Source organism: Pan paniscus, chromosome 6, assembly GCF_029289425.2.
Source record: "Pan paniscus chromosome 6, NHGRI_mPanPan1-v2.0_pri, whole genome shotgun sequence".
NCBI lineage: Eukaryota > Metazoa > Chordata > Mammalia > Primates > Hominidae > Pan > Pan paniscus.
This window is the reverse complement of record NC_073255.2, coordinates 11487132-11506970: the sequence shown is the minus strand read 5'-3', so window position 1 is coordinate 11506970 and position 19839 is coordinate 11487132. Positions and strand designations below refer to the sequence as shown.

At 52.8% G+C, this 19839-nt stretch overlaps 1 protein-coding gene across 5 annotated transcripts in view; it reads right to left on the bottom strand.

Moving 5' to 3' along the window:
- The window catches only part of CYTH3 (cytohesin 3), a 113858-nt gene that overhangs the window by 4979 nt on the left and 89040 nt on the right, over positions 1-19839 (bottom strand). For 3 of the 5 annotated variants that reach the window (XM_034963669.3, XM_034963670.3, XM_055114942.2), the window contains 5 exons: positions 11087-11205; positions 6917-6997; positions 4441-4553; positions 4069-4217; positions 3773-3884 (listed from right to left, as the gene is read on the bottom strand). In XM_034963669.3, the coding sequence (XP_034819560.1) occupies positions 3773-3884; positions 4069-4217; positions 4441-4553; positions 6917-6997; positions 11087-11205 (574 nt within the window). Of the gene's footprint in view, positions 1-3772; positions 3885-4068; positions 4218-4440; positions 4554-5246; positions 5552-5994; positions 6884-6916; positions 6998-11086; positions 11206-19839 lie in introns of those variants that run through there. The other 2 variants (XM_034963673.3, XM_034963672.3) reach the window with 2 other exon arrangements.

Genomic DNA, 19839 nt, shown 5'->3' with positions numbered 1-19839 from the left:
ACCCTCTGGCCCCTGCCTCACTCAGTGCTGCCGTCCTCCTTTGATGCCTAAGGCAGCCTGCAATGCGGTTGCCACCGCCAGCCTGGAACAGGAGCCCAGCCTCCAGCTGTTCCTCCTCTCCCCACAGGCCCCAGTCTCATCAGTGTCCCACCAGCCTACCTGTTAAAGGGTCCGTCTAGACCCTGGTCTGGGCAAATCTGCCCCCAAGCTCTCTGCTGCATCTCCCCAGCCCTCAGACCCTGCCCCCAACATCTCTCCTCAGCCCTGGCGGGGCTTCCACTCCCCGAACCCCTGCAAGCTGCTCCGTCACTGGAACCCTCTGCCCCAACTGTAGCAGCGCCTCACTGGTCCCCTTTAAGACCCAGCCAGGCCCACAGCAAGGCCCAAAGTCCTTGTTGCCCTCATGTCCCTGTCTCACCGCGGGCTCCATGCTCTGTGCAAGCCCTTGGCCTTCACCTTCCCCACCTCCACTGCAGCATACCAGGGAGGCCCAAGTCCACAGGGGAGGGCAGGAGACCCTGGGGGCAACCTGCCTTGTCCCACAGTCCTCCAGTGAGCAGTGAGAGGTGTTCTATGTCCCCGAGACCCTAGGGACAGGAGGACAGTGCTGATTCCTTCCAGGCACTTGCTCCAGCTTGAACTGCTGTGGCAGAATCAGCTGACAGCAACTCCACTACCCTGACATCCGTCACTGTCACGGTCGCCTTTGCTTCCCTCCAGAGACTCCAGAGCAGGCCCCGCTCCAGCTGCACTGGTGCCAGCTGCCATCCCCCAGACAGCGGCCAAAGACATCTTTTCAAAAACGTGGCAATCATGCCCCTCCCGGCTTGAAGCCCCCCAAAGGGTCCCACTGCACTCAGCTTTAAACCCAACTCCTTGGGCGGCAGCAGGGGCTGCCCTTCCTGGCTCCCCAGCTGTGGCCTTTCTCCCTGCCCTGTTATCTGAGTCTCCAGTTCTTGGGGAGCTCATCCAGGAGCCCCCAGGTTGTGTGTTTCTGTCCAGCGCCTGCTCTCTTCCTCCACGCTCCCAGCATGGTGGACAGCAAAGGACCTGTATGTTCCACTAGCCCACACACCTGGCCCCGCCTGGGAGGGGTCTGCCAGGTGGCCTCTCAGCTCCACCTTGGGTCCCCCGCTCACACCTCCCACGGAGAGCCCCATCCCTGTCCAGTCCTCAGGGCCAGGGGGTCGTTGCAGACCAGGACTGCAGGCCCAGGGAAGGGGTGATAAGCTTGGTCTCAGAGCCGAGCAGGCTCTGCTCACACTTGTTTCTGGCCACACCACACAGCATTCTCACCTGCAGACAAGAGCCTGGTTTCTGGAACCTGCAGATGGGAGCCACTTTCTCTCTGCAAGTTTCTGTCTTCACTGCCGTTAGCAGGCAGGCGCGTGCGCGCACACACAGGTCCACATGCACACACTTTCTGCATGGCAGCTCGGATTGGGCCACCTCCTAGGATTTTTTTTTTTTTTTTCTGGTGATTGATTCAAGACTCGAAGTCTTAAGTTACCAACAATCGTAAGCCACGCCTGTGTACACAGCAGGGCTCCTACGCTCTGGCAAAGCATCCAGGCCTTTTTAAGACCACCTGTTCTAAAAGCAAATCTACAATAAGAATGCAACCAAGCCAGGCCGCACTCCCCGCTGAGCACACGCCTGGAAGCACGTTCTAGATCCTGCACCCATCTCGTCTGCCTCCAGCCCGGGCCCTGGCTCGCCAGCCTTTAGTCTCGAACTTTGTTTCTGAGAACACAGCAGACATACAGGGTGCTGGGAGAGGACAAGGAAGCCAGCCCCTAGAGCAGCAGGCGCTCACCGGGCCGCCCACCACACTGAGGCCACGCCAGCTGGACCAGCCCCTCCAGGGCCCCTGCGCTTGGCACCCGGTGCCCAGCCAGCTCTTGGTTCCCGTGAGCACTGTGTGCACTCATTTCGTGGCCTGTTTATCTGCCCAACCAGAAAACAGGTTAGATAACACGAGCTCTGCTGTGCCTTCATTTCATTCACACACTTATGTCTCTAGAGCCGACCTTTCCCTGGTGGCAGGGGTCACATTGGCTGCCAGGCAGGCTGATGGCGTCACTGTCCCTCGAGGGGACACTGGTGGGCAATGCAGGAACCAGAAGGGAGGCATCTAATCAAACGAACATCCCACTTATCCCGGCCCCAGAGTGCCTGCCGGCATTTCCGGTTACATTCCCCCCCACCGGCCCTCACTCTAGAACACTCGCACAATGTGATTTGAATCGGGTCTCTCAGGCACCCGAGCCAAAGACCATGGTACTAGGTTTTCAGGCAAATATCTACAACTCCCCCAAACCTCGGTACAGCCAGAAAAAAGTCAAAGAGCAATGGCCAAGGTCGAAGACCCTAATGGGAATGGCAGACCTGTGGGACTCCCACCCTTTCCACCAGCTGAGGAGGCCTGTGCCTGTCACACCGTGTCTCATCCTTCCTTGATAATTTTTATTTTTTTGAGACGAGGTCTCACTCTGTCGCCGACGTGGGAGAGCAGTGGCACAGTCATGGTTCATTGGAGCCTCAACCTCCCGGGCTCAGGCCATCCTCCTGCCTCAGCCTCCCTAGTAGCTGGGACTACACGCACACACCATCACGCCAGGCTAATTTTTTGTAAAGATGGGGTTTCACTATATTGCCCAGGTGGTCTGAAGCTCCTGGCCTAAGCAATCCTCCCACCTCAGCCTCCCAAAGCACTAGGATTACACACATGAGCCACTGCACCCGGCTGATAAAATTTTTAAAAAATCACCAGGATGCTCCACTCCAGGTCTCACGTGCTGCCCGGCGGCCGCCTGCTCTCAGAAAGGCTTGCGTGAACCCAGCTACCGCATCTCGCCTGCTTCACTGTGGGCATAAGGCAACCATCCCCGCCCCGCAGGCAAAACAACCCCTCAGCATTTCTAAAACTGCCCGTAAGTGCCCTAAATTGCTCCAAAAGCCTTTAGAGCACTCCCGAAATCTCTCCATGCGCTGCTGGGTTAGTATGGGGTGGAGGGTGACGCCGCAGGGACAGGGCTGGCTGTCTGCTTCTCTACTGCTGCGGACCCCTAGAGACACGGGGTGGCGGGCAAGCTGGTTCCCACACAGCATCCCCATGTGCTCCAGGTCCCAGCCACTCTCAGCCCCGCCCCTGGGGGTGGGTGTAGCATTCACTACACCGCGCACGGCGCGGCCCCGGCAAGTCCACAGATGGATCGGATGAATGGCAGCCACACAGCGGAGCTCACACAGACCAACGTGGGGAGAGCGAGAGGAATGAGCCGCTGAGGGGGCGGGGAGCCACTGGGTACCTACCTCCTAAAGCAGGACAAGCAGGGACAGCCCGTCACAGAACAGAAAGGTGGGAGCCACAGGCAGAAGGAAAACAACAAGAAGGCACATTTAAACCACGCGTCAAAAATCACAGCCACACCAAACCGAGAGAGGCACACAGGCTCTGCGGAGGTAACGCGCTTGCTTCTCGTGCAGGAAGCTGCCCTGGCTGGATCTGGATGCTAACTCCGCAGTTTTCTGGGACGGGCCGTGCAGCCTGGGCGTTACTCTCTGCCGCGGACATGGCTCTGAGGCCCCGGCTCAGAGAAGCAGCCGTGGCCGTGCAGCTACCGAGAGCCGGCTCTGGCTTAACCGCGTTTCTTTTTAACGGCTCTGCCTGCGGTGGGGGGCCTTCCTACGATGAGCCTGGGAGGAACCCGAGGGGCTGCTGCCATGGGCAGAGGGGTCACGCCCGGGTCCCGCTGGGCCGGCGGCTCACCCAGCTTCAGGAGCCAGCCCTCGCGGTCGGGGTTGAAGAAGGTGTGGGTCAGGTCGTTCCCGTCGTCCTCCGGGATCTTAAACGGCTCGTTCTTAATGCTCTCATACAAATTCTGCAAGGAGGGAAAAACAGCAGCCAGTTCAGAGACTCAGAGGAAACCGGCTGGCCGGGCAGAAAGCTCAGCGGGACCAGGGCGGCAAGGAGGCTTGGGAGGCGTGTCTAGAGTCGCGGGCGCTGCGGCCGCTCACAGCGAAGACATCCTGCAGACGGCAGCGGCCGCGGGCCGGGGAGCTCACCCTCAGCAGCTCCTCAGGGAGGTCCCCGCCCTCGTTGATGCCGCGGTTCATGGCGATGAACCGTTCTGCCGTGGGCTTGTCACGCACGTTGTGGTTGTGGAGGCTGGTGTTGAGCATGATGATGGCGAATGACAGCACGTAGCACGTGTCTGCAACGAGTCCGGGGTGCTGGGCTCAGCCAGAACCTCCAGTGGACAGTGGGACCCCGCGTGCTGGGGGCGCGCCTGCAAGAGGCGCCCGGCCCACAGGTCGTCCTCGCTCAGGGAAGGCAGGTCCCCAGGAACACACGCTGGGCTGTGCCCACAGGGGCCGCCCCCTCCAGAGCTGGAGGCTGTGCCTGGCAAGGGGCCAGGCTGTGGGCTCTGCACTGACCTGTGGACTGGAAGACCCCGGGGTTGCACAGGCAGTAGCGAGAAGCGAAAGCCTCCATCATGCGATCAATCTTCTGCGCCTCCCCGGGCAGCCTGAAGCTCCATAAGAACTGCCTGTGGAGACACCAAAGCCATGGGAAGCCGCATCAGAACCAACACCGCCTCACGGCCAAGGGCGGCTTCTGCCCAGCTCAGGAAGGACGTTTTCCTCCCGAGCCTGGGGTACAGCTCTGGCAGGGCCTTGGGGGCGCAGAGACAGAAAGGAGAAGACCCAGGACAGTCTCCTTCCGTTCCATAACTCGAGACACGCTTACTGATGGCTCATCTTTTTGTAACTACAACCGATTCAGCAGCGAGGCCGGTTGTCTCTGCCTAAAAAGTAAATATCCAGGATCCTGGCACTTCTCTGTCCCCATTGCCACCATCTCCTGCTGCTGCCAGGTGATCACCAGAGCCCTGCCTGTCCCGAGCTGCCACCAGCCGGTCCTCACAGCATCAACAAGACCATGTCCTCCTTTCAGAACTCCCACACATAAGGCAGAGCCATAGTCCACAGGACGGTATCCAAAGCCCCACCTACAGCACTGGGCGCTGCGGTCAGAAGCTGCTGCTGCCTTGCTGGGCAGACACATGCCTGCCTCAGAGACCAGGCCCAGCAGACACTCCCACCCTCAGGCATCCCCTCTGGCTGAGGTCTCCCTGGCTGCCCTGCCTGTAATTGCAACCCCCAGCCCAACAACCCGCCCCGCCCCCGCTCACTGCTTCCCTTCCTTGCGTTCCTTGGCTGCGTGGCACCACCCCTGCTACCTGTCTGCCTTAGCCACTGTCTGGCCGCCCAGGAGTGAGCCCCGGAGGCAGGGGCTGCAGTCCCCATGGCCAGCTGCAGCCTCCCGCACCAGCTATTCAGCAATGTCTGATGCTGCCGTGGATTTAGCACAAGGATCAAGACCGAGTTAGACCTCGAGGCTCCAATTAAGTCTCTGGGCTTTTTAAAATACTGATCCCACCAGCTATCGGGGGAGGATGCAGCCTGGCCCCGCGGGGCTCCTCTTCCTCTGCACGTCCCTCACACAGGGCAGCTCCCCAGGGTCCTTCCTCTGCTCTCTCTTCCCAGGATTCCAGCCACATCTGGCCCCACTCTCTACCAGGCCCCTTCTTCTCCACCAGGCCTGCACCAGCAGCCTTCAGACTCAACACAACCACCCCTCCTCCACCCCTCACTCCCTCTCTGCCCCACATTCACCAGCAAAGCATGCACCTGCCCACCCCACAGCAGTGATGCGTCTCGAGTCAGCCCGCATGCCCCTGCCCCACACAGGCTTGCCGTGTCCCTCAGGACAAAAGCTAACATCCTCAGGGCAGCTCCTCAGGCCACAGGACCTGCCTGTATTCCCGCCCACCCTGTGCCTCCATCAGGCCCTCTACGGGGCTATGCCAGGCTCCCACGGCTGTGGGAATTAATAGGAACCTCTCCGGCTCTCGCCAGAGACTGATGGACTGAAAGAAATGGAGTCACAGCTGCAAGGGCCGCACCAGACACCCCTCCCAGACTCACCAGGCCTGCACCCTTCTCTGGATGTACAGCTTCCAGAAACGGAATCTGATAAGCCTGAACTGCAGCTGCAGGATTCTTATATGTTGCGAACTCTCAGCGCACTGTTCAGCCCCAGGCTGCGCTGTGAGCACAACATCACGAGGGTCCCACAGAAACGCTGCCAACATTGCAGTGTGCAGTTGAGGTAAGGCCATGAGGAAACAGTCCACGTAAACGAGAACAAGGTATGAAGCAGAAGATTTGAGAAGATGACGAGGTGCGGCCTGATTTTCTCAGTCCAAGGGCCGGCTGAGGCGGCTCCCACCAGAAGCCCTGCCTCCTCTCCCCCGGATGCTGCTGAGTACTGGCTCAGGGTCAAGGCCCAGAACAGATGAAGAGCCCACGCGACTCAGCCGGGGCACCAAGGAAGGAAGCGAGACAACTTCCTGCTTGCAGAGCAGGCGGAAGAAAACGTGCAGGAAGGGCAGCTCAAGGGCGCATCCAGGGAGTGTGTCCCAGACACCAAAATGGCGAGACGCCTACATCCTCTCTGGCACACTCAGGTATCCATGCGTTTGGTGCTTTGGGTCAAATGTGGAAGGAAGTAACCCCATGGAGCACCAACGCCACGCCATACAGAGCTTGGGAAGAAGGCACTCGACTACTGCCAAACAGCATTACAAATAAAAGGAAACGGAATGGAAGGAGCATCAGCGGCCACAGTGAGGAAAGCACGGCCCTTATCTTAAGCGTGTGCCCCAATTCCTGTCTAGGGCTGCTCAGTGTCACACAGCATTAGCTGGATCATCCGGAAAAGGAGCCAGCATCTGTGAGACCCGTGTGGCACCAAGTTACCTGGAGTCAATTCACCGCCACTGCTGCCCAGGCAGCGGTCCTCTGGCCTTCCCCATCCACTCTACACCCAGCAAATGATCATACTTACCTTAAGGCTTGTACAAGGTTGAGATCAGCAAACTCATGGAGTTCAACAAAGGCTTGAAGAACTTTAATATTAAATTCATCCCTGGGAAAAAAAGAAGTAAGTTTCAAACCTAATGTACATTATCGCAATCATTTTAAAAGATGCGGCTGATGAATAATGTGGCTATGAACGTTCATGCACAAGTTTCTGCATGGCCATGCTTTTTTAAAACATTTGTATTTTTTGTAGAGGCAGGGCTGACCATGTTACCCAGGCTGGTCTGCAACTCCTGGGCTCAAGTGGTCCTCCCACACCTCCCTGGGCCTCCCAAAGTGCTGGGATTACAGGCATGAGCCACCACACCTGGCCACATTTTTATTTCTATTGAGTAAATACCTAAGAGTGGAATTACTGGGTTCCATGTTAAAGTTTATGTTTTACATTTTGAGTAACTGCCAGAGAGATTTCCAAAGTATCATTTTATATCCTTTTTTTTTTTGAGCCAGAATTTCACTCTTGTGGCCCAGACTGGAATACAATGGCGTGATCTCAACTCACCGAAATCTCTGCCTCCTGGGTTCGAAGCGACTCTCCTGCCTCAGCCTCCTAAGTAGCTGGGATTACAGGCATGCGCCACCATGCCCGGCTAACTTTTGTATTTTTAGTAGAGATGGGGTTTCTCCATGTTGGTCAGGCTGGTCTCGAACTCCCGACCTCAGGTGATCCGCCCACCTCAGCCTCCCAAAGTGCTGGGATTACAGGTGTGAGCCACGGCACCTGCCTGCATCATTTTATATCTTATCAGCAATGAATAAAGGTTTGACTTCCCTGCAGCCTTGCTGGCATTTGTTATGTGTCTTTTTTATTACGGCCAGCCTAATGGGTGTGAAATGGTATCTCCTTGTGGGTTTTTTTTTTTTTTTTTTTTTTTTCCAGACAGAGTCTCGCTCTGCTGCCCAGGCTGGAGTGCAGTGGCACATTTTTGGCCCACTGCAACCTCCACCTCCTGGGTTCAAGCGATTCTCCTGCCTCAGCCTCCCGAGTAGCTGGGACTACAGGCACCCGCCAGCACGCCCAGCTAATTTTTTGTATTTTTAGTAGAGACGGGGTTTCACCGTGTTAGCCAGGATGGCCTAGATCTCCTAACCTCGTGATCCACCCACCTCGGCCTCCCAAAGTGCTGGGATTACAGGCGTGAGCCGCCACGCCCAGCCTCTCCTTGTGGTTTCAATCTGCATCTCCTTGATGATCAATTGAGCATTTTTTCCTGTGCTTATTGGCCACTTGTGTAACGTCTATTCAGATCCTTTGCCAGTTTATAACTGAGTAATTTTTGTTATTTTTACTCTTATTTGGAAGAGTTCTTTATATAATCTAGATAGAAGTCCTTAGGAGATTACAAGGACTGAATCAGTATGATAACTGGTCCTTATAATCTGCTAAGGACTTCTATCTAGATTATATAAAGACAAATATATGAAGATATTTGCAAGTAATACTGATTTATCTGTATTTTTTGTAGAGGCAGGGCTCACTATGTTACCCAGGATGGCCTGTGGGTTGTCTTTTTACCTTTTTTTCAGGCTAGTCAAGTGAAGCAGTGGGAGTGGGGAAGGAACCAAGGAATCTGTAACTGATGATTAGCTGTGAACACCACCATGCCCGGCCAGCCTTCAATTTCTTGATGTCTTCTGAAGCACAATATTCTGATGAAGTAGAGTCTACCTACTTTTACCCAGCACCATTTGTTGAAAAGGCTATTCTTCCCCCCACTGAAATTGTCTTGGTAACCTGGTTGAAAAATTATTTGACATTAATGTGAGGGTTTATTTCTGGATTCTGAATGCTGTTCCATCATTTATATATGTGTATCCTTATGCCAGTCTTACAATGTCTTGACTATACACTTTAGTCTTTTTTTTTTTTTTTTTTTTTTTTGAGAGAGTCTCACTCTGTTACCCAGGCTGGAGTCCAATAACATGATTTTGACAAACTGCAGCCTCTGCCTCCTGGGTTCAAGCGATTCTCCTGCCTCAGCCTCCCGAGTGGCTGGGATTATAGGCACCTGCCATCATGTCTGGCTAATTTTTGTATTTTTGTAGAGATGGGGTTTCACCATGTTGGCCAGGCTGGTCTTAAACTCCTGACCTCAGGTGATCTGCCCGCCTCAGCCTCCCAAAGTGCTGGGATTACAGAGTGAGTCACCGTGCCTGGCCACTTTATTTTGTAATCAGGAAATGTGAGTTCTGCAACTTTGTTCTTTTTTAGACTGCTGTGGTTATTTTGGGTCCCTTGAATTTTCCATAGTAATTTTAGGATGTGCAACTTCTGCAAAGAGGTCAGCTGGGATTTCAATAAGAAGTACAATAAATCTGTAGATCACTGTTGGAATATTGGCATCTTAGCAATAGTAAGCCCTCCAATCCATGAACATGGGATGCTTTTCCATTTATTTAGGTCTTTTCATTTTTTTCAACAATGTTTTGTGGTTTTTGGAGTAAAAATGTTGCTTTTTTGTTAAATTTATCCTAAGTATCTTATTCCTTTTAATGCTATTATAAATGGAGCTGTTTACTTAATATCTGTTTCAGTTTACTCATTGCTATTGTATAGAAATACAATTGATTTTTTTTTTTTTTTTTTTTTTTGAGCCAGAGTCTCACTCTGTAGCCCAGGCTGGAGTGCAATGGCGCCATCTTGGCTCACTGCAAGCTCCGCCTCCCAGGTTCACGTCATTCTCCTGCCTCAGCCTCTTGCATAGCTGAGAATACAGGCGCCTGCCACCACACCCAGCCAATTTTTTGTGTTTTTAGTAGAGATGAGGTTTCACCGTGTTAGCCAGGATGGTCTCGATCTCCTGACCTTGTGATCTGCCCACCTCGGCCTCCCAAAGCGCTGGGATTACAGGCATGAGCCACCACGCCTGGCCAATTGAGTTTTGTATATTAATTGTATATCATGCAACCTTACTGAATGTATTACTTCTAATAGTTTTTAATGATTCCTTAGGATATTCTATATATATGATTGCATCATCTGCAAATAGAATTTAATTTCTTCCTTTCCAATTTGGATGTCTTTATTTTCTTGTCTAACTGCCCTGGCAAGGCGTGCCAGCACCAGGCTGAACAGCAGTGCTAAGAGCAGACCTCCTTGTCTCGTTCCTGATCTTAGGGGGAAAGCAGTCTTTCATCATTAAGTATGATGTTAAAGTGGGGTTTTTTATAGGTACCCTCCATCATGTTGAAGAAGTTCCCTGCCTGTCTTAGCTTTTTAAGTGTTTTTATCGTGAAGGAGTTTTGAGTTCTGTCAAATGCTTTTCCTGTATTTGTTGAGAAGATCATGTGGGTTTTGTCCTTTATGTGAAAGATACATTACTTTAATTGACTTATATGTTGAACTAACCTTGCATGCATGGGGTAACTCCCCCTTGGTGCACAATCCTTTTTACCTATTGCTTACTATATATTACAGTCATAAGGATAGGGTCTGCCATTTTCTAGCGGTGTCTTTGGTTTGGGTATCAGGTAGTGCTGGCCTCAGAGAATGAGTCGGGAAGTATTCCACTTTCCACTTTCGATCAAATATTTTTTTTAAAAAAGCTAAAAACCAAAACCGCCCAACTTTAGGAACTACTGGGCTTTTGTTTAAAAACACTTTCTTCTGGTCTTTGACAAAAGTCTGTTTGGCATACTCAGGGCATGTGCTGCCTCAGCAGTCCTGCCCTAACCTCTGCTAAGCCAGTCGCAGTCAGAAAGTAAATCTGACCTGCTGCTTTCCATTAAAAAAATTCACTTTCCACCTTTATTCATACTGCAAGTAACAGGAGAAAGAAAACCACTGAGAAATCTGGCTTATTACTGGGCAAAACAGAAGAAGATTAAGATGCTTTCCAAGACAAGGAGAAAGGGGCAGCAGCATTGTCAGTTCTGTTGTGGCTCCCTGAAAAACAGGATTCCAGAGGAGTCCCAGGATCTCAGAATACGGTAATGCCTCTCTCCTCCCATGGACACGGGAGAGGAACCAGTTGCACTGGGCTCACTTGGTATTGAGACGGGCATGTGGATGCCCACAGCCCGTGGCTCTATCATGCCTTTAGGCTGTGATGGCCCCGAAAGTGGAGCGTGAGCCTAGGTCAAGCTGCAGGGCTGAGTGGCCCCAGGTAGGGCTTTGCATCCTCCTCTAACTCACCTTTCACCCAGGTAGTCCCCAATGACGGTCTTATTTAGGCCTTCTCCTTTATAAAGGAACTGGGCGACGTCTTCTGGGGAACTCTGTAGCAGGTCATTTTCTATTAGAAACTGAATTCCCTGAAGAACATTAAAATGGAAGCACTGGTTAGGAGTGTCACTCAAACTCATTTTTCAAAGACAGAAATACACTTAGTGTCAGGATTTTACTGGTATGGACACAGCAAAAATAATACCAGAGACACCCATACAACTGCACAATCTGATTTTCCCAAATCCATACTACATTTTATCAAAGAAACGCACGTTCATTCCTCCTGTTCAGTTTAACAAGTTAAAAGACAGACAAATGGGTTACTGAACAAACCATTACAAGTGGTTATTAGAAATTATAAAGGCAGGAGTAACAGTAATATTAGATTTCCCAAGCTTAGAAAGATGGTTTATTCTGCGTCTGCGAGGAAAACTTTGTGGGTGGTGGCCACTGCCGGTTGGCCAACCTGGCCCCACTCCCAGGGATGCAGCAAGCGAGTGGTGCTGGTCCCCGCTCCCTGCCACCCCCTTCACTAGAGAGGGAGTTTCCTGGCTGCCTTTGGCACTAGAAATGACCTTGTGACCCAGATCTGGCCAGACAGAAAGGCAAGCCTGGAGGGAAAGTTTTTGATTTCCTGGTAAAAAGGAGCCCATGAGCCAGCACTGCTCTTCCTCCTCCTTTCTGCCTTGAACACTTATGTGATGACCAGAGCCACAGTGGCCATCTCACATGGGAAACCCTGAGATGGGTACAGGGACCGCCTTCTTGCCACTTGGGAGCCACCTACTGCTACACAGCTGTGTGAGAAGATAAACCTCGCCCTGTGTAAGATACATTTTGTTGGATTTTCTATTACCTGATACCAAAAACATACTATCTGACATGCTGTGCCACCAAGCTCATCCAGTCAAAGCTCATGCCCACTCTGAGGGCTGCAGCACAGCTGACAATCTCAAAGGCAATGGGCTGCCCCTGGCCTGAATCAGCTGAGCACTGTCTCATGAGAAGTCCCAGGAACCTATTAATAGAAATGTTTACCTCTAACACAGCCTTGCAGCCAGTTTCAAAATATGTGTTGGCAAGGGTGGCAAGGGAATAGGGAATTCAGAAATCAATTTGCCAGGAGGCCATTTCTACAAATTCAGAGAGGCTTTATCCAGCTAAGACTCTCAATACCCAAGACCAGGGCTGCCTCATACCCTCACGGTCCATCCAGAAATTTCCTATTTTTTTTAAACACACGAACGTCATATTCAGAGAAGGACTGTGTGGTAGATAGAGCTCCCTCTCCCCTCTCCCCTCTCCCCTCTCCCCTCCCCCCTCCCCCGTCTCCCCTCTCCCCTCTCCCCTCTTTCCACGGTCTCCCTCTGATGCCGAGCCGAAGCTGGACGGTACTGCTGCCATCTCAGCTCACTGCAACCTCCCTGCCCGATTCTCCTGCCTCAGCCTGCCGAGTGCCTGCGATTGCAGGCGTGCGCCGCCATGCCTGACTGGTTTTCGAATTTTTTTGGTGGAGACGGGGTTTCGATGTGTCAGCTGGGCTGGTCTCCAGCTCCTAACCGCGAGTGATCCGCCAGCCTCGGCCTCCCGAGGTGCCGGGATTGCAGACGGAGTCTCGTTAACTCAGTGCTCAATGGCGCCCAGGCTGGAGTGCAGTGGCGTGATCTCGGCTCGCTACAACCACCTCCCAGCCGCCTGCCTTGGCCTCCCTAAGTGCCGAGATTGCAGCCTCTGCCTGGCAGCCACCCCGTCTGGGAAGTGAGGAGCGTCTCCGCCTGACTGCCCATCGTCTGGGATGTGAGGAGCCCCTCTGCCTGGCTGCCCAGTCTGGAAAGTGAGGAGCGTCTCTGCCCGGCCGCCATCCCATCTAGGAAGTGAGGAGCGCCTCTTCCCGGCCGCCATCACATCTGGGAAGTGAGGAGCGTCTCTGCCCGGCCGCCCATCGTCTGAGATGTGGGGAGCACCTCTGCCCTGCCGCCCCGTCCGGGATGTGAGGAGTGTCTCTGCCCGGCCGCCCTGTCTGAGAAGTGAGGAGACCCTCTGCCTGGCAACCGCCCCGTCTGAGAAGTGAGGAGCCCCTCCGCCCGGCAGCCACCCCGTCTGAGAAGTGAGGAGCGTCCTCCCTCCTCATCTGGGAGGGAGGTGGGGGGGTCAGCCCCCCGCCTAGCCAGCCGCCCCGTCCTGGAGGTGAGGGGCACCTCTGCCCAGCTGCCCCTACCGGGAAGTGAGGAGCCCCTCTGCCCGGCCAGCCGCCTCGTCCGGGAGGGAGGTGGGGGGGTCAGCCCCCCGCCTGGCCAGCCGCCCCGTCCGGGAGGCGAGGGGTGCCTCTGCCCGGCCGCCCCTACTGGGAAGTGAGGAGCCCCTCTGCCCGGCCAGCCGCCCCGTCCGGGAGGGAGGTGGGGGGGTCAGCCCCCCTCCCGGCCAGCCGCCCCATCCGGGAGGGAGGTGGGGGGGTCAGCCCCCCGCCCAGCCAGCCGCCCCGTCCGGGAGGGAGGTGGGGGGATCAGCCCCCTGCCCGGCCAGCCGCCCTGTCCAGGAGGTGGGGGGGGCGCCTCTGCCCAGCCGCCCCTACTGGGAAGTGAGGAGCCCCTCTGCCCGGCCAGCCGCTCTGTCTGGGAGGGAGGTGGGGGGGTCAGCCCCCGGCCCGGCCAGCCGCCCCGTCCGGGAGGGAGGTGGGGGGGTTAGCCCCCCGCCCGGCCAGCCGCCCCGTCCGGGAGGGAGGTGGGGGGGTCAGCCCCCCGCCCGGCCAGCCGCCCCGTCCGGGAGGGAGGTGGGGGGGTCAGCCCCCCGCCCGGCCAGCCGCCCCGTCCGGGAGGGAGGTGGGGGGGTCAGCCCCCCGCCCGGCCAGCCGCCCCGTCCGGGAGGGAGGTGGGGGGATCAGCCCCCCGCCCGGCCAGCCGCCCTGTCCGGGAGGTGAGGGGCGCCTCTGCCCGGCCGCCCCTACAGGGAAGTGAGGAGCCCCTCTGCCCGGCCAGCCGCCCCCTCCGGGAGGGAGGTGGGGGGGTCAGCCCCCCGCCGGGCCAGCCGCCCCGTCGGGGAAGTGAGGGGCACCTCTGCCCGGCCGCCCCTACTGGGAAGTGAGGAGCCCCTCTGCCCGGCCAGCCGCCCTGTCCGGGAGGGAGGTGGGGGGTCAGCCCCCCGCCCGGCCAGCCGCCCCGTCCGGGAGGGAGGTGGGGGGGGTCAGCCCCCCGCCCGGACAGCCGCCCCGTCCGGGAGGTGAGGGGCACTTCTGCCCGGCCGCCCCTACTGGGAAGTGAGGAGCTCCTCTGCCCGGCCACCACCCCATCTGGGAGGTGTACTCAACAGCTCATTGAGAACGGGCCATGAAGACAATGGCGGTTTTGTGGAATAGAAAGGGGGGAAAGGTGGGGAAAAGATTGAGAAATCGGATGGTTGCTGTGTCTGTGTAGAAAGAGGTAGACATGGGAGACTTTTCATTTTGTTCTGTACTAAGAAAAATTCTTCTGCCTTGGGATCCTGTTGATCTGTGACCTTACCCCCAACCCTGTGCTCTCTGAAACATGTGCTGTATCCACTCAGGGTTGAATGGATTAAGGGCGGTGCAAGATGTGCTTTGTTAAACAGATGCTTGAAGGCAGCATGTTCGTTAAGAGTCATCACCACTCCTTAATCTCAAGTACCCAGGGACACAAACACTGCGGAAGGCCGCAGGGTCCTCTGCCTAGGAAAACCAGAGAACTTTGTTCACTTGTTTATCTGCTGACCTTCCCTCCACTATTGTCCTGTGACCCTGCCAAATCCCCCTCTGCGAGAAACACCCAAGAATGATCAATAAAAAAGAAAAAAAAAAAAAAAAAAGACTACTTTAAAAAAAAAAAAAAAAAAAACACACGAACGTCCACAGCAGCCTTATTTCCAAAAACTGAAAACAGTCAGTAAGAGAACCGATCAATACATTCTGGCATAATCACATGATGGAAGACTCTACAGCCATGAAATGGAATGAACACTCACAAGAATGAATCTCACAGACATGATATGGAGCAAAAGAAGACACGGAAGAGTATTTCAGTTCCATTCATAGAAGGTTTTAAAAAGGCAAAACTAACTTATGGTGATTAAGGACTGGTTACCCTGGGGAGTGAATTCCCTAGGATGAGGTACCAGAAAGGTGCCCTGTAATATTCTACAACTGCGGCTTGTTCTGGGTTGCAGTTATGTGAGTGTATTAATTTATAAAGATTCTTCAAGCTGTACATTTAGAATTTGTGCACCATGTTTTAATGTTACTCTCCAAAAAAATCAGTGAGTCTAACAATCCTAAATCAATTCTCATATGTATCTGGTGAGAGTTTAAGTGGGCACACCCACAGGGGCACCATCTAAATTACAAGACAGACACACACACACACACACCACACACACACACACCCCACATACACCCCACACACCCCACACCCCACACACATGCCCCACACACACACCACACACACACCACCACACACACACCCCACACACACACCCCACACACACCCCACACACACACCACCACACACACCCCCACACACACCCACACACACACACCTCCCCACACCCCACACACACCCCACACCCCCCCAACACACCCCACACACACCACACACACCCACCACACACACCCCACACACCCCCACCACACACCCCCACCACACACACCCCACACACACCACCTACCACACACACCACACACACCACACACACACCACATACACCACACACCACAGACACACCACACACACCCACACCACACACACCCACACACAACCACACACACACAAACCACACACACACACACACACACACACAGTAGCAATGCAGGTCTGGTCCTTCGAGAGGCCTAATGCAGCCCAAGTTCCCTGAAAACAGAGGCTAGGGCAGGAAAGACAGTGCTGGGGCTTTGCTATTGGCTCTAAGTGAGGAAAACAAGTGAGGCCGGTGGAGAAGCCAGGTGAGGCCATCAGCTGCAGGTGGGAGGGGAGACAGGACACCCTGAGGGATCACTAGTTGTCCTGTCATCTCTGGGGCTACAGGGCTGGGGGCCTGACCCTGCATGGTGAAGGCCCCCGCCACTGTCAGCTGAAGCCCAGGGAACTGAATGGGCCCGGGCATGAGGCTCCCATGCCTTCCTCTGGATGCTCAAGGCCTGCCCTAAAATTCAGAACACACAAAACACTGACATTTCTTGGAGAATGCTATCTGGCAGGTGACAAAGAGACAAGCAGAGGAGGAGGACACAGAAGCTCTGCGTTCAATCACACTTGTCCTATGAGACAGAGAGGAGAAGGTGCAGAGAAGGCCACAAGACAATGGAGGCAGAGACCACAGTGAGGTGCCCACGGCTGTGGAGACCAGGAGGGTGGCAGCCGCCAGGAGCGAGGCTGGAAGGGATTCTCCCTCAGTCTAAGCAGCAATCCTGCCCACACCCCGATCTCGGACTTCTGGCCTCCTGAACTGAGCAAGAATAGATTTCTCTTGTTTTAAACCACCCCGTTGGTGGTCATTTGTCATGGCAGCCCTAGAATACTAATACACTAGGTAAATACTCATAAAAGAAAGTGAGTGTTCTAACATTATTAGAAATGTTTACTATTTTAAAATACCATTTAAAAGTCAAACAGCAGAAATGGGGGTGGTGGCACCATTTGACCCACTACACCTACTCTATCTTTTTCTGTTTCTCTTCTAGGTGTGGGTCTCAATCCGAAGCTGGATTTTATTTTATATTATTTTATTAATACCGAAGTGTCTGTCTTGTCATTACTTTAGCCCAATCAAATCTACGGTGAGCACTGATTAGTTAGCACTTACTCCTGACCCCTTATTTGGTACTTTCTATTTCACAGGCCTTTCCAGCCTTGTGTTGAATGGATCAAACTTTCTTTATTCAATGTTTGTTAATAATTTAAGAATCCTATTTCTCTTCAGTGACTACTCTTAAAATTTTGACAAGTATTTAAACTTATTTTTATCTATCAACATCTAGAAAACCTTAGCTGTTACTTCCTTCCTTCCTTTCCCCCTTGCTACTTAAATACTGACATAAATTTGGACTTAAAAAAAATCTTTTAAACAATAAATTTCTCACTTTGACATTAAAAGTTTTGCTTGTTTCTTTGCATGCCTTTCCTTTTTTATCCTATGTAGTCATTTCTTGTTTTGAGGTGTCACGCTCCAATTACACAATTCCTAGAGATCAGAGAAGCCCTTGTGTGTCTGAACATGTGTTTCCTCACCTTCTCTAGTGAGTGACAGGACAGACAGAATTTGGGGTTTTAAATCATGTTTCCTCAGGCCTTGGCAGGCACTGCTCCCCTCCTGTCTTTGATCCAGCATCCCTGACAAGCTTGCTGTGCTCCTCATTTCTTCTTAGGTAATCTGATCTTTCCTTCCTGGGAAATTTAATGAATTCCTCTATCCATGAGTTTTACAACATTTTACTTGACACGTCTATGTGTATAAGTCTTTTCAATTTTTATCCTGCTTGGCATTTGGTGGGGCCTTTGAATCTAAGGATTTTTCTTAGTTCTAAAATATTCCAAGATTTCTTTGAAATATTTCCTCTCCTCCATTTTCCATTCTCTCCTTCTGTGACTTCTATTACATGAAATTTGGGCTGCTGGACCCACCTTGCATGTTTTCTTGTAGGTCTCTGCAAAACTGAATAAAGAATTCTTAAACTCTCTTCTAGCACACGTCCACTCTTCAGCCACGTCTTCTCCATATGCTCAAGTGATGATGTGACAGACACTCCTAGTTTTCATTTCCAAGGTTCTTTTTCACAATCCCCCATTTTTATATCATGGATAAGAAACATCCTATCGTATCTCTTTGATGATATTTATAATATACACAAATATCCTACTATAAAAAGTTTCCTATTGTTTTTTTGCTTCTTCTGTTTTTATTTCGTTTTGTTTTTTTTGAGACAGAGTTTTGCTCTTATCGCCCAGGCTGGAGTGCATTAGTGCAATCTAGGCTCACTGCAACCTCCACCTCCTGGGTTCAAGCGATTCTCCTGCCTCAGCCTCCCGAGTAGCTGAGATTACAGGTGCCTGCTACCATACCCAGCTAATTTTTTTCTATTTTTAGTAGAGATGGGATTTCACCATGTTAGCCAAGCTGGTCTTGAACTTCTAACCTCAGGCAATCCACCCACCCCGGCCTCCCAAAGTGCTCGGATTACAGGCGTGAGCCACCGCACCCAGCCTCCTGCTTCTTTTTTAAGAGACAGGGTCTCATTCTGTTGCCCAGGCTAGAGTGCAGTGGTGTAATCACAGCTCACCGCAGCCTCAAACTCCTGGGCTGAAGCAATCCTTCTGCCTTAGCCTCCCAGTAGTTGGACTACAGGCACATGCCACCACATCTGGCTTGATAAAGGATTTAAGAGACAAAGTCTTACTGTCACCCAGGCTAGAATGCAGTGGTGCAATCACATTTCATTGTAGCCTCAAACTCCTGGGCTCAAGTGATCCTCCCACCTTAGCCTCTCAAGTAGCTGGGACTACAGGTGCATACCACCATGCCTGGCTTACTTTTTAAAAAAACTGTTTATAGAGATGAGGGTCTCGCTATGTTAGGCTGGTTTTGAACTCCTGAGCTCAAGTGATCCTCCCACCTAGACTTTCCAAGACGTCAGGATTACAGGCATGAGCCGCCCTCCCCGCCTCTATTGTTTCCATTAAGTCTGTTTCCTCCAGCCTTAGTTCTTCTGTTTGTTGGGTTTCATGTCTCTTTCATGGTGCTGGTTTCCTCAAACGCTTGGTGGTGCTTGGTGGGTGTTTGTCTTTGTATTTTAGGGTCACTGTTGGCCTAACAGAATGCTACTTGCTTCTGGTTTTTGCTGCAGCTGCCTCCAGTGATCTGGCAGAGGAGCAGGTCAGACAGCCAACGGCTGGTCTCTGGGAGTGGGTATTTCTCTTTGTTGGTGCTGCCACCCACCGAGGACGCTGCCTGTTTTCACGGACTAAGTGCTCCCTCTTGCTTTTCCCACCTGGAGACACAATCACTGCTAGACACAAGGTCAGGAGAGCGTGACCAGTCTCGACGTCCCTCCCACAGTCCTGTTCCCCGAATGTACCTCCTCTGCGCTCGGGGAACTCTGAAGCTGCTCTTGCCGCCTCCGGCAGTTCTTTCTTGTATGTGCTGTGGGTAGTGTTTCCTTCTCCAGCTGATCCCATTTATCTTCTTCCAGGGATTCCTCAATTTCTAGTCCACTGAGTGGACCCCTGCTTGTCATATGGATTTATATATTTTATTTAAGGCATTTCTAGGAAATCAGGAATAAAGGAGAGGCTGCAGAGCGTTTTCAGCTTCCTTGATCTAATCAAACCTTCCCTCTTACTCATTAATGAACTCAAGTACTACTTCTAGAAATAATGCACCTGAACAAACCAAAGCTCCCTGTTTAAAGTGTCATCACTCTGAGACTTAGAAAACACCATCCTAGCTGGAAGGAATTTATTTGCTCTGACAATGTCTTCATGCTTCACAGTGTTACAGGTTTAATAGGGGCATGGGGAGGTAGATATAATTTTGAGTTGTGTCTGAAGCATGTGAGATCATCCTTTGCAGCTGTGAACGAAATGTCCGTGTCCCCCCCCCAATTCATATGTTGAAGCCCAAACCCCCACTGTGATGGTATCTGGAGACGGGGTCTTTTGGAGGTAATCAGTGTTACATGAGGTCCTGGCCGGGGTCCTGGTCTCATGGGATTTGTGCCC